General features: G+C 36.0%; 1 protein-coding gene across 1 annotated transcript in view; it reads right to left on the reverse strand.

Moving 5' to 3' along the window:
- Positions 1-15,887, reverse strand: part of PTPN12 (protein tyrosine phosphatase non-receptor type 12) — a 75,641-nt gene that overhangs the window by 12,366 nt on the left and 47,388 nt on the right. The window contains exons 9-12 of the mRNA XM_066985325.1: positions 14,787-14,853; positions 14,071-14,148; positions 13,880-13,978; positions 4,562-4,647 (exon numbers count right to left, since the gene is read on the reverse strand). Of these exons, the coding sequence (XP_066841426.1) occupies positions 4,562-4,647; positions 13,880-13,978; positions 14,071-14,148; positions 14,787-14,853 (330 nt within the window). The remainder of the gene's footprint in view (positions 1-4,561; positions 4,648-13,879; positions 13,979-14,070; positions 14,149-14,786; positions 14,854-15,887) is intronic.

Below are 15,887 nucleotides of genomic sequence, written 5' to 3' on the forward strand. Positions count from 1 at the left end.
CAAATAATGGTTTTGCTTCTTTTTAGAAAGCAGAAACATTGGGATATGTATACCTTTAAAAGGTCTTTGCTTGGCAGTAGCTATTTCTGGAAGTCTTGCCAGAAAATGTTGGGCATTATGGTCTGATGCATAATGCTTTCTTTGGGCCCTTCCTTCAACAGCTGCGCTCTACAGACACTTCTACCCCCCAAAGGCAGAAAATTATCTGAAGATGAACTACTAATATTATTCCAAACAACCGGAAACACGAGACAGTAAAGTAAAAATAGCTTGACCAAAAGCACCGGGAAACTAATGGAAAGCTCATGAAAGAGGATATTGAGACAGAAAAGATCAGTGAACTGAAGAATGTCAGACCATTTGAAAAAGAAAATAAGCTTTCCTCTATTAGATTCTTCAAATTAACCCTGCACTGCTTTTACATACCGCAAAAGCAAGCATTTCTCAAGTACATTTGTACAATCACACTGTGTGACAAAAAACAGAAAGCCTTCTCATAACTCGACCTCGACAAGGTCTCTGCACATGCAACTGTTACTGATTATCTTGTAATTCCACTACCTCTTCCACACATATAACTGTCTATGGGTTCTTCTTAGGTGACCAAGACAGGTTTTAAAAAGTGTTTTTATTGCACAGTGCCTTACTATCAAGCCCTGCTATCTCAAAATTAATGGATTCTCAGCTTTCAGGTAAACCGTGCAGCCATCGGGTGCCATCTCTGAGCTATGGTCAGGCCTAAAAAATGAACGGTGGGAAGCTGTGTGTGGAAATTGCGAACATATTTCTGGAAAACCATTTAAAGACTTATTTAAGAAACAGAATTTGAACAGCTGTGATAAAAGCTTAGGAGCACAGGACATTTAGCTATTTGCTAAATGACAGCACAGAACGGGGGTAGGAAGAACGGTTGAATATTTTTCCTGTTTCAGGAAAAGTTTGGCACTCAGACAGTTTGGCACCCGCCCCCAAAATCTTGAAAAAACATCTTAAAGCAAACTGTTAAAAGAATGTCAGAAATTTGAAGGCACATAGTTATTCCTTTTAGAAGTCACAAAAATGGATATATTGGTAACAAAATAAGAGCTTGTAGCAAAACAACAACAAAAAGACTTCTTATGGGGAAAATACTTTCTGATGTTAGCCACTGTGATTTTAAACAATCCAACAGAAAGATTTAGGACCTTTCCAATTAATTAAATATACTTCACTATAAAATATAGTCTTGAGATGAGTGCTGTTTATTTACATAATAGCTAAAAATACATCATTTGTGAACCCTGACTTATTCACAAGCTACTTTCACAGTAGCCTGTGAAAGTGAGATACTGTCTCCAGGCTTGACGTGGTCAGAAGGAGGACAGAAAGCCAGTGGAAAAAAAAAAAAGGAATATGCAAACCAAATAAGGTTGCAATTTGATGAAAAATTCCCAAAAGCTTGTGTCTCGGAGCATGCTAAATGCTTCAAAGAATAGTTTGACAAACAAAAGAAATAAGAGACCCCACAACTCTACACCAAAAATGTACAGGAAAACACAAAACCAAATGAAATAATGGAGACAGTCTTGATTTCTGCTTTTTCTGCAATATATTCTAAATCTTTAGAACATTTTAAAGGCCCTTCTAGCCTTAATGTAAAAAGGGCTATAAAGTAGGTGCCCTAAAGTAGTGCACCATAGGGTTCATATTTAAATGAAGGTTGGCCTGCGCTCAAAAGAAAAAAAAAAAACTTAATAATCCACCATTTAGCGCAGCATACTGTAGGGTTTTATTATCAAATAAAAGAGCAATGCCAAGGTCATTGAATGTGGCTGCTATGATCAACCAAAAATAGATACCAAGTTCTACATCCTTCCTCATAACTGAAATAGGAAAATTAAACTCTGCGTAAGCAGATTGAAGCTAGACAAACACATTATTCTACTTAAGCAGTGCATTTCTGTCATCCACGTGGGAGAAAAGCTGCAGTTTGGTGAAGCTGTCAAACTATACTACAGATAATATATATATAGAATATAAAATAAATGAATAAAAACTGGTGAATTTTTCTTGAAAAAATGAGTTATGGGGCTCTTTTTGTTTGTGTATTTCTTTGTGACATACAAATCAAAAACTGCTAACTAATAAGGAATATCAATCAATGTTTTTTATCTTGGATTTTAGGAAATGCGAGGAGGGTTCCGCAGGACTTGAGATGACATGGAATTACACATTGCTTGTACTGTATTTTAATGTCATTAGACAGAAGTGCAAGCATAGTTGAAAGCAAAGTCAAACTGCTAAAGCATTTCATCTTTTATCCTTCAGAGAGTACCACATCAGTCTTCACTGCACTGCAGTACTGCAAGAAATTTACCTTTTTTTTAATGAGTTTATGCCTCAGTTTCTCCAGTTCTTTCAAGTTGCCTTATCTTTTGTGTGCATCTGAGAATTTTCCATAGCCAACCTGATTAAAATTAATCCTTTTTCCAAATACATTAGAATGAACTAATGATCACACAAATGTTTCAAGGACTGTTCACTAAATGTATTAAGATACTCCCTCCAAATTCTGAAGTACCCATTGTCTCTTGTGGGCTTGAAATAAAAAGCTCCAACTGTCCATGTACAGTCCTAAATAGCAAATTCAAAAAAACTTGGGTTATTTATGGACTTCTATCTAACAATAAAGACAAAAATTACTTATACGCTCTTCCTGCCTTAACCTGAAAATAGTCAAACATGTCTAACAGAACAAAAGAATGTTTTTCCATCCGCCCAGTCTCCCAAAGAAATTTAACATAGATTTAAGTTTCAAGGTGATTTTCACAAGTAATCAAGCTGCAAAACCAGTCTCCAGAATAAGGTACTGATGCATGCACTCAAAGCATGAGTTGTTCTTGTTTACCTCAGTAATAATCAAGAAATAATATATATTAAATATATGCATATATTATAAAATATGTAGTGTTGACATCAAATGCAAATATATGTCAACCTAAATTACTATGTTCACAAGTCGTACAGCAAACATGAATTACACTAAAGCATTACAAGGTGATAAAATTAAAGGGGAGGCAATACAATTCCAGAAGTGAAGCTAGATGCTTCATGCCGACGTGATAAAACTAAAAAATCTCCAATTAAATATTGATTTAGTATCAATAGCCCGAAAATACTTGTAACCTCCAAAAATAGGATTTGAGGCATAAAAGAAGCCTAAAAAGTACAGTTAGAAGTTATATTGTATAGTACTCCTTCCTCCAGACATCTCCAAGTCAAGGTAAATACTAGAAGAATAAGTTATCGGTCCCTGAGCAAGTTGTCTGTCTTACAGGAAAAAAGCCTTTAGTACTTTGTAGATATCCTCAGTAAATGGGCATTAGAATTGCATGCAGTATTCTAGATCTGGTCCAAAATGGAACACTTAGATACCAAGTTTTAAACTATGTTTATTCCTTAAACAAGGATGTTGCGATATTGGACATGCACATCGCTATCCATTTTGAGTCACCAATTTTCAAATGTTTACATCCAATTATATTTTTAAATACATAGATACACATGTAGGCCTCTACCAAACCTTAAAAACTTTAAAATTTAAAATTTATTTTATTATATAATCACTGCTCTTGTCAGCCCCTCAAAAAGAATCTTCTTCTGACATCACTTGTGCCCTGTCAAATGCAAAACTGGAAAGAAAGAATTCCCACTACTGAGATGACCTTGCACTGCTGCAGTTAGATTATATTTTTAAACTGTTAAACTGCTTTCCTTATATGACTAAATGCTATGCAAGAGTATTAACTGGCTGGTTGTTTCTTGTGCCATTCTGCAACTTCAGGAAACCCCAGTGCTTAGCTTACATGGTAAGCACTGAAGGAACTCCAAAGGAAAATCCCATATATTTGACTATAGACAATTTAGCACAGGCAAGATCAGGATGTGGGCATCCTTCCAGATACAAGCAAGGCAACTCAGGATCGTTGCTTCTTCAGCTGCCTAATGCTCAGGTTGGGTACTCATTTCAGGTAGATGAAGTCTGTTCACTTTTGCCTTTAACTTTTTTAAAGGCAAGTCTATGTATTTCAAGAACTAGAGAGAATTTTCTTTTTTCCTCTTTTGAAAGAGAGGGCTGCTGAGACTATTTTTCCTCTTAAAAGAAAAAATGTTTTGATGGCATACCCTAGTCACTAATGGTCCTTTTGTGAGGTAATATTTTCTTGAACAGATATTTTTTCATTGTATTTATTACTCCAGAAATTAACATTAAGTCATTATTTGAGCTTATTTTCAAGTGCGTAGTAGATCTAACAGATCCGTCTAATAGAAGGGTATGCTTGTCTACTTGTCTTTCTTTATTGCAAGATTAGTAAATTCAGACTTTGATCAGCAAAGATATTAAAGCTTTATATTTACAGAGCCAATTACAAGACATATATTTGTATTATATGTGTTTCTGTTCATAAATAAAAAAATCCATCTTAAAAGTCTTCACACTATCAGCAGTTTAATTCTATTTTTTCTTTACAAAGCAGGTCAATCTGCCAGCTTGAAATAGTGTGTCGTCATGATTAAGTACCTGCGGGTCCGTGGAGGCTTTGGTGGCGGAGAATCCTGTTTCTGAGCATCTGAAGAACTGATAGCATTCTCGGTGTTATTTTCATCCTGATTAAAAGAAAAAGCGTTCATTCATAGTTGTAAAGCTGATATGTGCAACACTTTACTCTAGGGTCTGAAGATCCACAACAATACATGAAAATAGTGTATGGCAATACTTACTTTTTTTGACTATCATATAGAAAAGACTTCAAATTACATATAGATTAATTTCAACTCTAATTTTGCAGTATTATTATGTGTTTTCAAATGTTTATGACCAAATATCACATTTCACGTTTAATAGTGTAATCCACCAAATTCTCAAAAGTTAATCTTTCAGGTTAGTAGTGAGCAAGGTTCTTTATGCCCTTCAAATTATTCCTATTGAGAACATTTATTTTCTAGTCAGTCTAATAATTTTCACTTGTACAATCAGTTAATTTAACATAAAATTAATCTACAATGCTGTAACAAAATGAAATTTTTGACTAAACATAAATTTACAAGTCAGGTTTAATGTATAGTTCTAAAACACTTTCAAATCATCTCCCATTTGTCTACAATAAGTTTAACTTATTTGGCAAAGCACATTTCAGGAGTACGATAAGTAAATAAGATATATATACGTACATATCTGTACATATTTATACATCTACAGTTATGTAGATATATATATATATGTATGTATATATAAACAGAGCATGCAAGAGTCTAAGGCTGATAAACCATTTCCATACACATGCCATGGCAAAAGATCAAACAAAACCAAGGAGGACCTTAGTGTTATCTTGAGTTTAATATACATTTCACTTTCTTTCCCCTGAAGGAGCTTTTTTTGAGAAGTGCTTTAAAAAAAAAAAAACAACAACGTGTACCTGTGCAATATTTTTCAAAGCACAATATCAAGTTCATACACACAATATCAAGTTCATACAATGGGGCTTCTGCCTTCTTTCAGACTACCTGCTTATACTGGGTGACAGACAGACCTTCTCCAGTCATATAAAACAATCAAAAAGAACCCCGAGTTAATTTCTGCTTCAAATCCAATAGTTGCTGTTGCATTTGATAAATATTTTCAACTTTGAAAGATACATCATAACTAAGTTATCTCAGCTGCTAACTACCTTCACATAAATTTAGATTCAACATGTCACATATTTCTCCTTCCTATTATTAGCCTTTTAAATACTGCCATATCATTGGCTGCTAGTGTGATGTCCATCATCAAATACAATTATGCAGTACAATAACCCAAGTGAAACTTTTCCTGTAAAAAAAAAAAAGTCTCCTAATCATCCTTATTGTTCTTCACTGAAATCTACCCCCTGCCCACTCCTATTAATTAGTTGCCAAATACAATATTCCAGAAGTACTCCAGAAGAGATACCCCATTGTTTGTGCATCGGTGGATTGTGCTAGCCCTTTCAGGCAAATTACACAGGGAGTTCATTGTCCTGGTGACCACTGCTGTAACTATCAAGTTCTTTTGGAGTGAGTAGCTAAAAGCCACTTACATTTAGATGGCCAGAACTGAAACTCCCATTATAGCCAACCAAGCTTGACTGGTGCTGAGCCAGGAGACCTCATGGCACTATTCTAGCAACCAGCCAGTAATGCTGGGATGAAGGGAACAGATCAGTTGGCTCTACTGACTGCGGTCGGAGCTTAGACACCTACATTACAAGCAAACCCTGAGTTCCAAACCAAGTTCTGCTCCTTTTGGTTTCCAGATATATTTTTTTTTTTTTGTAATTAAAGTATACTCTTAGAATCACAGAGTGTCTCGAGTTGGAAGGAACCCACAAGGATCATCGAGTCCAACTCCTGGCTCCTCACAGGTTTACCCAAAAATTCAGACCATATGACTAAGAGCACAGTCCAAACGCTTCTTAAACTCCGACAGGCTCGGTGCCGTGACTACGTCCCTGGGGAGCCTGTTCCAGTGCGCGACCAACTTGCTCGACTCTTGCTCAACTTGTCCAATAGTCCAGATCTTTTGTGAGTGTATCACAATGAATTGTTCCTCTTTAAACCTCCACTTGAATACTGTAAGTAACAATTTTTGGCAATGCATAAAAAAAATAAGAACTGTAACTGATCAACTAATCATGTTGTACCTTAGTACACAAGGATTATTATCCATTGAATGGCTCTCAAAGTGAAACGCACTATGAATCAAGTTTAAATAGATTTAAAGCACTGCTTTTTGTATCATTCTAGCTTCTCAATGGATTACATCAGTATCAAGTCAAACATCTTCAGATTTATCACATCAGCACTACCTCATCAATCATTATTCTTAGCTAAAAATGCTGACGATACAACATACTGCCCAAAAAGTCATTGTTCAAGAAAATACAGCAACTGAAATGGCTGATGAAATAGTAAGAAAAAAGTGCTATCAATGCCATGTTTGATCTGTAAATTTAAAGCAGGACCTCATTTATTTTAAAAGGGTATCTTTGTGCCTGCATGTCTTTTGTCAGCATTCCACGACATTAAAAAACATTAAGCACCCAGAGGACTTCTGAAATTTAGCCACAAACTACTCCAGACATGCTAATAAATATAAAATCTATTACCTCTTTCTAGTCATTGATGGAATGAAATACTACCACGTGACAAGGACATCTGATCCCTCTACTACCCTCCTGTCACATATGAAAAAAGCCAATTCCACATTTTTGGCTTCGATTAGCGAGCAATTATACAGACTGATTTTGTCCTTAACCTACATAAAAACAAACTTGATTGCCCACATTCAGGCGCAGCACCACTCAGAAGGGCGGTGCCAAAGATGCAGAGGCTCGCAGTATCCCAAAAGAGAAATTTGGTTTCCAGTTCACCGGTTGCGTCCCCTTCAGCTCGAGACGTACAAATTTATCTCCGATCCTCTCCCGTATGCAGTCATTACTACGGATAGCCCTAAATGCATCAGATATTGCAATAAAAAGACCCTGTACTAGCAACCAGAGTTATAACCAACTAATGTAACTGCATCCTGGAGAAGGGCATGATGTTCTGCTTAGCTTCACCCCAGCACTTTAAAGCTTCATCAGGCACAGAGAATTTAGAAAGAGCGAGACACCACAGAAAAGGTTTCCCACCCTTGCCACTAACTTCTCCACCCTACAACAAATCAGAAAAGTATTCTGGTCCAGTTCCACCAGCAGAAAAGTTCTAAGGAACGCAAATAGCATGTTTAAGCACTAGTTTTTTAAGTTACTGACAAGGGAGAGGGTGTGCCTGTTGCAATGTAGACCAACTTGTCCAGAATACAAACCAGCAGCTGCATGCCTGTTCTTTCTGTTTGCAAAGTGAAACATTTGTCAAACAGAATTTTGCCTGAGATACACTTTTCTCCCAGGCAGAAGGAAGAGCCTATTAAAGAAGCTAACATATGTCAGTTGGTTTTTTTTTTAGGCTCTGTATCTATACAGCGAGAAGCTCAGTTTCTGCTTGAAACAGGCAAAAGTAACCCAAGAGACAAAGCAGTGCTCCGCCATTTTTGCTACTAGCCGTAAAACACAGTTAGATATTCTTTGCAAAAACGTGTCCAACCTCGAATGTCAGGAGCAAGAATGTTACAGGAATTGTCACCAAAAAAAGAGGAACCTCACTGCTTTTCTTAATTAGCTCAACTGACTGATGACTCTGTGAAGGCTTCATTTACTTTTATACAACTTGTACCCTAGTAGGTAAAGGATTTTTACTCAAAAGGGTGAAGATGACAAAAAGTAAAGTAGGAGCCAAATGCACTAACCCACGTAGGAATAAAAACAGTCTTTACAACAACTTCATGCTGCTGCAGCATTTAGGTAATTGTGCTCAGTTACTACTGGACCTCTTCTCCTTGTTTTTATCTTAAGAAATACTGTTTACTGAACTCCGAGCCACTCTGCTACTTCTCAGTTCTGTGTCATGAGCGACAGCGAACAACCAGCATTTTAAGCATACTTCAGCAATACCAACTCTCAGATTTCTCCTTCAGTCATATGTCTAAATAAGGGTATCGGTAAGCATGTCAAACAACTAGCACAGAGAGGAGAAGTACAACTCGAAAAGCGAATGTAGGGTATCTCAGGGATGACCTCAGCCAGTAAGAAGAGCAGATGGCAGTATTAAGAAAAAGCCTTCCAGCCTTCCTAATCACAGCTTATTGGCATCAGTCAGCACTCTGTTGGTTCTCTAAGCAGATGTTGCATTTTAGGGCAGAATACAATTTTGAAAAGCATCAGCTTAGGAAAAAAGTAAAGCGTACATATTTTACAAGGGTCATTGTGCAGAACTATTAGTGTTTTTAATTAGATTAGCAAATATGCAATTTATTCAATTTGGCAAAACGTCCTGCTTTCTTAGAGACAGCTTTCTTACCTATCATATTGTGGCAGGCTTCTCACTTAAAGAAAATAGAAGCATAAACGATACGTGGGTAAACAAAAGAATAGGAGCTTTATGCATGTTTACCTCTACAGGGATCAGATGCTGAGCAGTTCAGGAGGTCCCATGATATGAGTATCTAGTGAAAAGTGCTCACAGTAGCTAGGAATTTCTAGGTATACTGTTAAGTCATATATATGCATGAGCTTTTTATTTGTCACTGTAGCATTTCATAACGTCAAATACTTGGACGGGAAGCATAGGTTATTTTGTCTGCAAGAATACATTCAGAATAACTCATGTTCCGATGTTCACGCAAACGAATAAGGAATTCTCACGGCAAATGCAGTTTCTGAATTCATCTTGCTCAGATGACCTAAATTTTGCTATCATCTCCTCCCAAGGGTGGGTCCCTTTCTCCATCTGCCTCCTCCAGTGGCTGAATTACAAAACTGAGCTGTCACTAACTTTGAGTAAATAGAAGATCAGTTTTAAACTGAGATTTCACAGGCATTGCCTACAATTCAAGAACTCTTTGCCCAGGAAATGCAATACATAATTTTCCTTTGAAACTCACCACAGAAACCTTTACTGTCACTCAGAAGCTTTTTGTGCTGGTGAAATACTACAAAATTTAATACGGAGACTCTTCCAGAAGTCATCTCATGGTTTCCCTTAAAAGGATTTTCCTTTTGCCCTTATCATATAGCAGCATGGGAACCACAGAACATCACCAGATAAAAAAAGAAATATTTCAGACTGAAATAATACACTCAAATAACTCAGATTAAATACAACTTTCTGAGCATAGGCAGCAAGATAAAGGTTTCTGAAGACACACAAGATTTTTTACAATGCTATAATAACTAAAAATCTCTTACCAAGATGCAAAGCAGCAAAGAGAATTTCAACAGTGAAGACTTATCGCTTAATTTCCAAACCACTAATATTTTGAACATCCATTCTTCTTATAGCAGCTGATTTTTCCACAGCTTCTAAAAGCATAAACCACTACAGTAATGTAATTGTGTCACTTTTACAGGAAGAAGTGCAAGAGATAGCGTACTAGCAATGCCATATTTGGGGAAAAATGTTTATTAAAGTTTCTTTTAGTGGATGAGGGTACAACACAAAGACTTGAAGTACTGTAACATGTTTCTTACTGTCAAGTGACAAAATGCAACAAGAAGCATTTCTCAACAGACAGAATTTTTGTTGTTTGCTTCTCCTTTAATCAATTTTCCTTTTCCTACACACAGGACACCCAGCTCTATGGAATTCCATCTGATTCGCGTTTTGCAAGACAACCATGGTTCACTTCAGGTCATGGAGATGCCCCTCAAGAAGCATATATATTTTATTGATTCAATTCTGATTGAGATCTTATCAGATGATCAACACCAATCAGCTCACATCTGTTTCAGCTTCCAAACACAAAACCAAGTGTAATATTTTTACAGCAATACTAGAAAAAACAGATGGAGCAACTTCCAAATACATGGCAATATGATAAAAGAGTTTCAGTGGAGAGAGGGCCAAGTTCCAGACTCTGCTCCAGTTTAATCAGTTGGGAAATTAAGAGTCCTACTATTTGGGGGGGAGGGGGGGAAAGGAATAGTTATGAATATCAAGTTTAGCACTTGAGTCTTTTCTTATTTGGTTGGGAATTCCCTGCTTCTGAGCAGCAAAGGAATCTTTGCCCTGAAATTTGTTTGTTGCTGTGACAGTCCAAAGTGCTTTCTGGTATCTGAAGGCGGCTTTTCCTCATATAATTTGTGTTTTACATACTCTGTTATTTTAAGCACACTTACATCGTGCTAGTAATTCACAATAAGTGCTACTGTACTGTAATAGTATACAATCATTATATTACACTATTTCACAAGTACATTTTCTACATGGTTTTGAGTTCATCAATCAAATTGTATTTATAAAATAGAATTCTAGCGGAATTCTAACCACCAAGTGTGGTTTTTGTTTTGCTCGTTTGTTTTTGTTTGACTTTTTATGGTATTGTTTCCAGCAGGGCAGAGTTGGCAAGTTCACCGGAACACACGTTCAGCATTGTGTCTAAGCTACTTCCCTATGAATGCTACTACCCGTTGCCAATCAGATTAACTTTTTACTGTGATGTTACTGGCAAACTCTGCTTACTAAGCTTAGGTAACTCAATTTGTTTCAAGCACTGCTAGAAGCAGGAAGGGCAATTGGACTATAAAACCATGGAACAAACCTTACAGAGTAGTTCAGCTCTTCAGAGTACTATCAGAAATCTATCGAATGAACAAAAGAGGAAATCACCTTTCACATTTCGGTAGTGCCTCCTATAACAGCACTATATCCGAAGTAGGCATGTTCTTTTATTTTAATTCATTTTCATGGAATGTAATTAAAACCCTTCACATGTACAGGATTCCACGGCTACTGTAGCATCTTTGAGAAAGTATGAATTTTGATTCATACCAAAAAAGTTTCTTAATTACAAAAATATTTTTTGTCCATCTTTAAGAGATACCTAAGGACCTCACCCTCAACGTGATCCCATTAATGACTCTTAATAGCATCGTCTTAATCACCATTTAAATGGTTACTTGTTTTCCTGACTGACCTTTGAGAAGCAGAACAATCCAGACAATCCATCGCTTCTATTGGCAGCGTAGCACAGACCGCTACACTATTTTGAAGTCACAAATAAAGGAGCTTAGATAAAAATGATCAAGAATTGCAATATATTAGTCTTAGCTACTATTTCTATTACATGCACGCAGCACAGGGACTAGGGCAACTACAGTGGGGGGAAAAAAGCAACTGGAGCTTCCCTACACACTAAAACTGTACTTTGTAGACAAGAAAACTACCAGAACATTGCAGCCACCATGCTGTCATGACGACTTCCACTAAAACAGCTTAATTTATATAGTTAGGCTATGCAACCACTATAAACTGTGATTCAGATTTTTAACTGTTACCGATATAAACCACCACTTAGATACTGTTATATACTCCAAAACTGAGTAATTCCAAAGCCAGAAGACAAGATAAAACCAAACCATCCACAAACTCATTGCTGGGTTATTGATTTCCTACCACCAAAACCTGCTCAAGATGAATTGTCCTAAGATAACGCAATTATTCCTATATATTAACTCTAATGTTTCTCACCCAACCTACTAACAGGAAAATGGCTTCCTGTACATTTGGTGATAAAGAGTAGAGGCTCACTTCTGATAGGCAGAGTAAGATCTGGGAAGGAAGCTTCTGTACTAAGCTAATAAATCTGCACTTTCCAAACTTTATCATGCTCATTCATCAGAAATAAAATGAAAATTCACAATCCAGCTAGGCTGAATATCGAACTCCACTCATTTAAATTAAAACAACCTATCCTATTGTATTTAGCCCATGAAGTTTCTTATCATGACTACAGACCTCAGAACTACTGCATGAATTGATAGATTCTAAAGAGAGTTAATAGAATGATGTATGCCTTTCTTTCCAGGAATGAGAAAAGCTTCAGACTTTCTAGAAAGAACAATATAGAAAAGCTAAACCCCTAAAATAAAACTTTTTTTTTTTTGCAGTATGATGAAATAATAAAGACAGTATGTCCAGCCTTTGAGAAAGCTGTATATTGACATCAGAATACTGTATTTGAGTGTTAAAGGCAGTCTCTTCTTTCGTGATCCACTGTAAGGTTCAAAAAAAGTCTTCACCACTTCAGATTTAAAATTGCTTTCACGCTTCCAGATATTTCAAAGGGTCTTCAAGATACTACTAATAGTCCCTTTAAAGAGCTACAGAAGCTACAACAATAATACACTGCAAGGACAGTTAAAATTCCTGAATAAAAACAAAGATAAAAGGCAGTATGCATTTTTGGACTGTAGGAAGAAAGAAAACACAGACTCTACAAGCCATTTTTCCCATAGTGCCCAGCAGTAAACTGGAAAACATATCAAACATTAATAAAAAAAGGAATAAAACAGGGGCCATGAACTTTAAAGAGGAAATATGGAAAGAAAAATCCTCAAATGCCATGATCATTAATTAGTATTTGTTTTTGAGTTTTTCTGCTTTTGTTAAATGGGTAGAGTATGAAACTTCCTGCCAAAGGCGTTTAAGTTATTTTTCCTTTCCCCAATGTGTTCCAGTGCAAACACGACTTCAACACAATGTGACATCTTAGTATGATCACTCATTACCAGTCCTGCTCAACTACACCAAGGCTGTGTTGGGACAAGACCAATGTAGCACACAATACCATGCAATACCCAGCTCTCAGATGAAGAATCAGATTAATGCTCAACTACTAGTTTACAATTGGGTGCAGCACTACTATGGAAAGGGAGCAGGAGAAGAAAACCTGGATGAAGATTTTGCCACTACAGAGTTTAAGATAAACATTGATCAAGTAGAGTTCATACACACACATAGATTGTTTAATTTCAGTTTGCTCTTCATTATACTATTTAACAAATGAATTCCAAAAGGTCATGCTTAGACAAAATTTCATGTGTTACCAAAATATCAGTTTTGGGGTAACTACTGCTAGTCAAAGCAAAAGAACAAAGATCAGCTGTCAATTAGCATCACCTCCCCAAGGCAGGAGCACATTTCTCAATTTAGATATTGCACTGAAGTCCTGTGTTTCATTCATACTGAAATTCTTTCTACTGCTTTCCCCAATGCGATTGCATTTGGTATATACAGTAACAATTCTTTCAATTATCTGACATAACTTTTACAATCAAGTCTTCAGCATAAGCTAAGCACAGTGTAACTCATACTCAGGTAAAAAACACTTGTAGTCCAAACAAGTTCTGCATCTTCCCTAACACAATTGAACACAATCTTAAAAATTTGCCTTTAGAACAAAAACTCTACTAACTGAAACTCATATAGGAAAGACACATACCACTCCATCTGCAATCTTCCAGTCTGCACAACTTTCATATTTTTGCAGCTGCTTTTCAAACAGTTGTGCTATGGCTCGATGGACAAGTTCATACTGCTCCTATAGTAGGTCATCAGATAAAAATTAGTGCATGAGATCCTTGAAAGAATGATGGTATATTATCTTATTCAAAGAACCATTTCAAACTATACCTTTGTCTGCACTGCAGAATGCCTTTGCGTCCTCATTTCCTGTATTAAATTAAATACATTGAATTCTTCAGGTATTTTCTGAAATATAGAAGGAAGTTAATGATATTGACATAATTATTTGTAAGAATAGCAACACTTTTGGCTGTCTAACAGCTTTTGTATGTCTAAGTTATGTAGGCATGGACAATCTGTTCTCTTGACTTTGGAGCTATTCAGAACTATTTTGAAAAGAAGTTCTTATCCAGAGTTGGTTTTAAACATTTGATTTAGATGAGATAAGATCACTTAAAGAATTTTGAAAATGTGACATCCAATTTATGTTGATGGCAAGTGGCATTAATATGGCACTTGAACAATAATGATGTTGCATAACCTAGAAATCCCAGAATTTGTTTATCTCTACATTTGAAATCTTGAGACTTCAGAAGCTACAAGATTAAGCAGAGCCGTTGAAAAGGTTCAATTCAGAGTCACTTTATATTGAAATATATTCAAACAGTATGATCTACAACTACTTTTTTGTAAGATAAAAACTTGCTGTCAAAACAAAGTAAGTTCACACAAAAGCACAAATGATGAAAGATGAAACTAAACATCCAATCTGTTATAAGATTTTTGGAATGTTTTGAAACATTTCACAATTTTAGTACATTTGGGAGCTCAATCGCTGTTATGAAACGATGGAATGTCACAAAATTTCTTCTAAGATTCCTTACCCCAGCTTTAAGCAAATTCCATGTATAATCTATGGCACAGATGGCTCCTGTTCTTCCACACCCTGCACTACGAACACAAACAGTTAGATATGTTAGAGGTTGTTCTAAATGGTTGAAAAGACACTATAAGTTTCGTATTTCTAGAGTCCACATGGAAAAGAAAATTAAATCCCTCGACTATTACTGTAAACTCCCTCAATCTAACGCTGTAACACTGTAAAATCAAAAATCTAGCAGTACAAAACAGAACATGAGTTTTAAATGTAAGTTTTTCACAGCCAGTCAGAACTATAAGCGTGGAAGATGTTTCCGTGTTGACATTTTTATTGCTTCTTTGTTCATATTATTCCTAGTTACCACTACTTCAGCAGTAGGGATTCTGTCAAAGGAAAAGTACAACACATTCACAGAGTTCCCACATTTTCCTGATTCAGTATCATATCTATAATTTTAGGTAAAAGGCAGAAAATAACAAGTAGGTTACAAAAATGACAGTTAACTATCACATTTATTCTTCATAATGGCATGAATGCATCTATGTTACAGATAAAGTTATAATGATATATATTTGTTGTACTAGAATTATATGGCTATAAGGTTTTATTAACATTTAAGAAAAACAGGACAAAGTGAAATGGATCTCAGTATTAAAGAAATTCCTTTTGGGTTTAGACTCCAATTACTTATAATGACAATTTAAAACAGCATGCAGGCAAAAAACAGTAGATTTCTACATTTGTAGAGAACAACCAAGCTATAGAGAGTCAGTAAGCCTCCAACAATTCATTATTTCCTGGCTTATTAATTTGAATTCAGTTTTTCCCACATATAATACATCAACTTTTGTTGTTTAAAAAAAAGAAAAGGATCAAATATCACAATCAAAAACTTCCCAGAGAATTTATTAGTTGTCATCACCTTGCCAAAACATTTTTATGGCAGGTTAGTTCCAGCAGTATTTCTGCTAGCCAAATTTCAAGTCAAGGATGAAATTGCTGCTTGGAAGCAAAGGCTTGCCATTCAGAAGCTACAGCATAGTGATTAGTCTGCACCTGCCCCATAGCCTACTATATTGCAAAAGGAGCCTTTGTTTCCATATAT

The sequence above is a fragment of the Anser cygnoides genome, chromosome 1 (assembly GCF_040182565.1).
Source record: "Anser cygnoides isolate HZ-2024a breed goose chromosome 1, Taihu_goose_T2T_genome, whole genome shotgun sequence".
Lineage (NCBI taxonomy): Eukaryota > Metazoa > Chordata > Aves > Anseriformes > Anatidae > Anser > Anser cygnoides.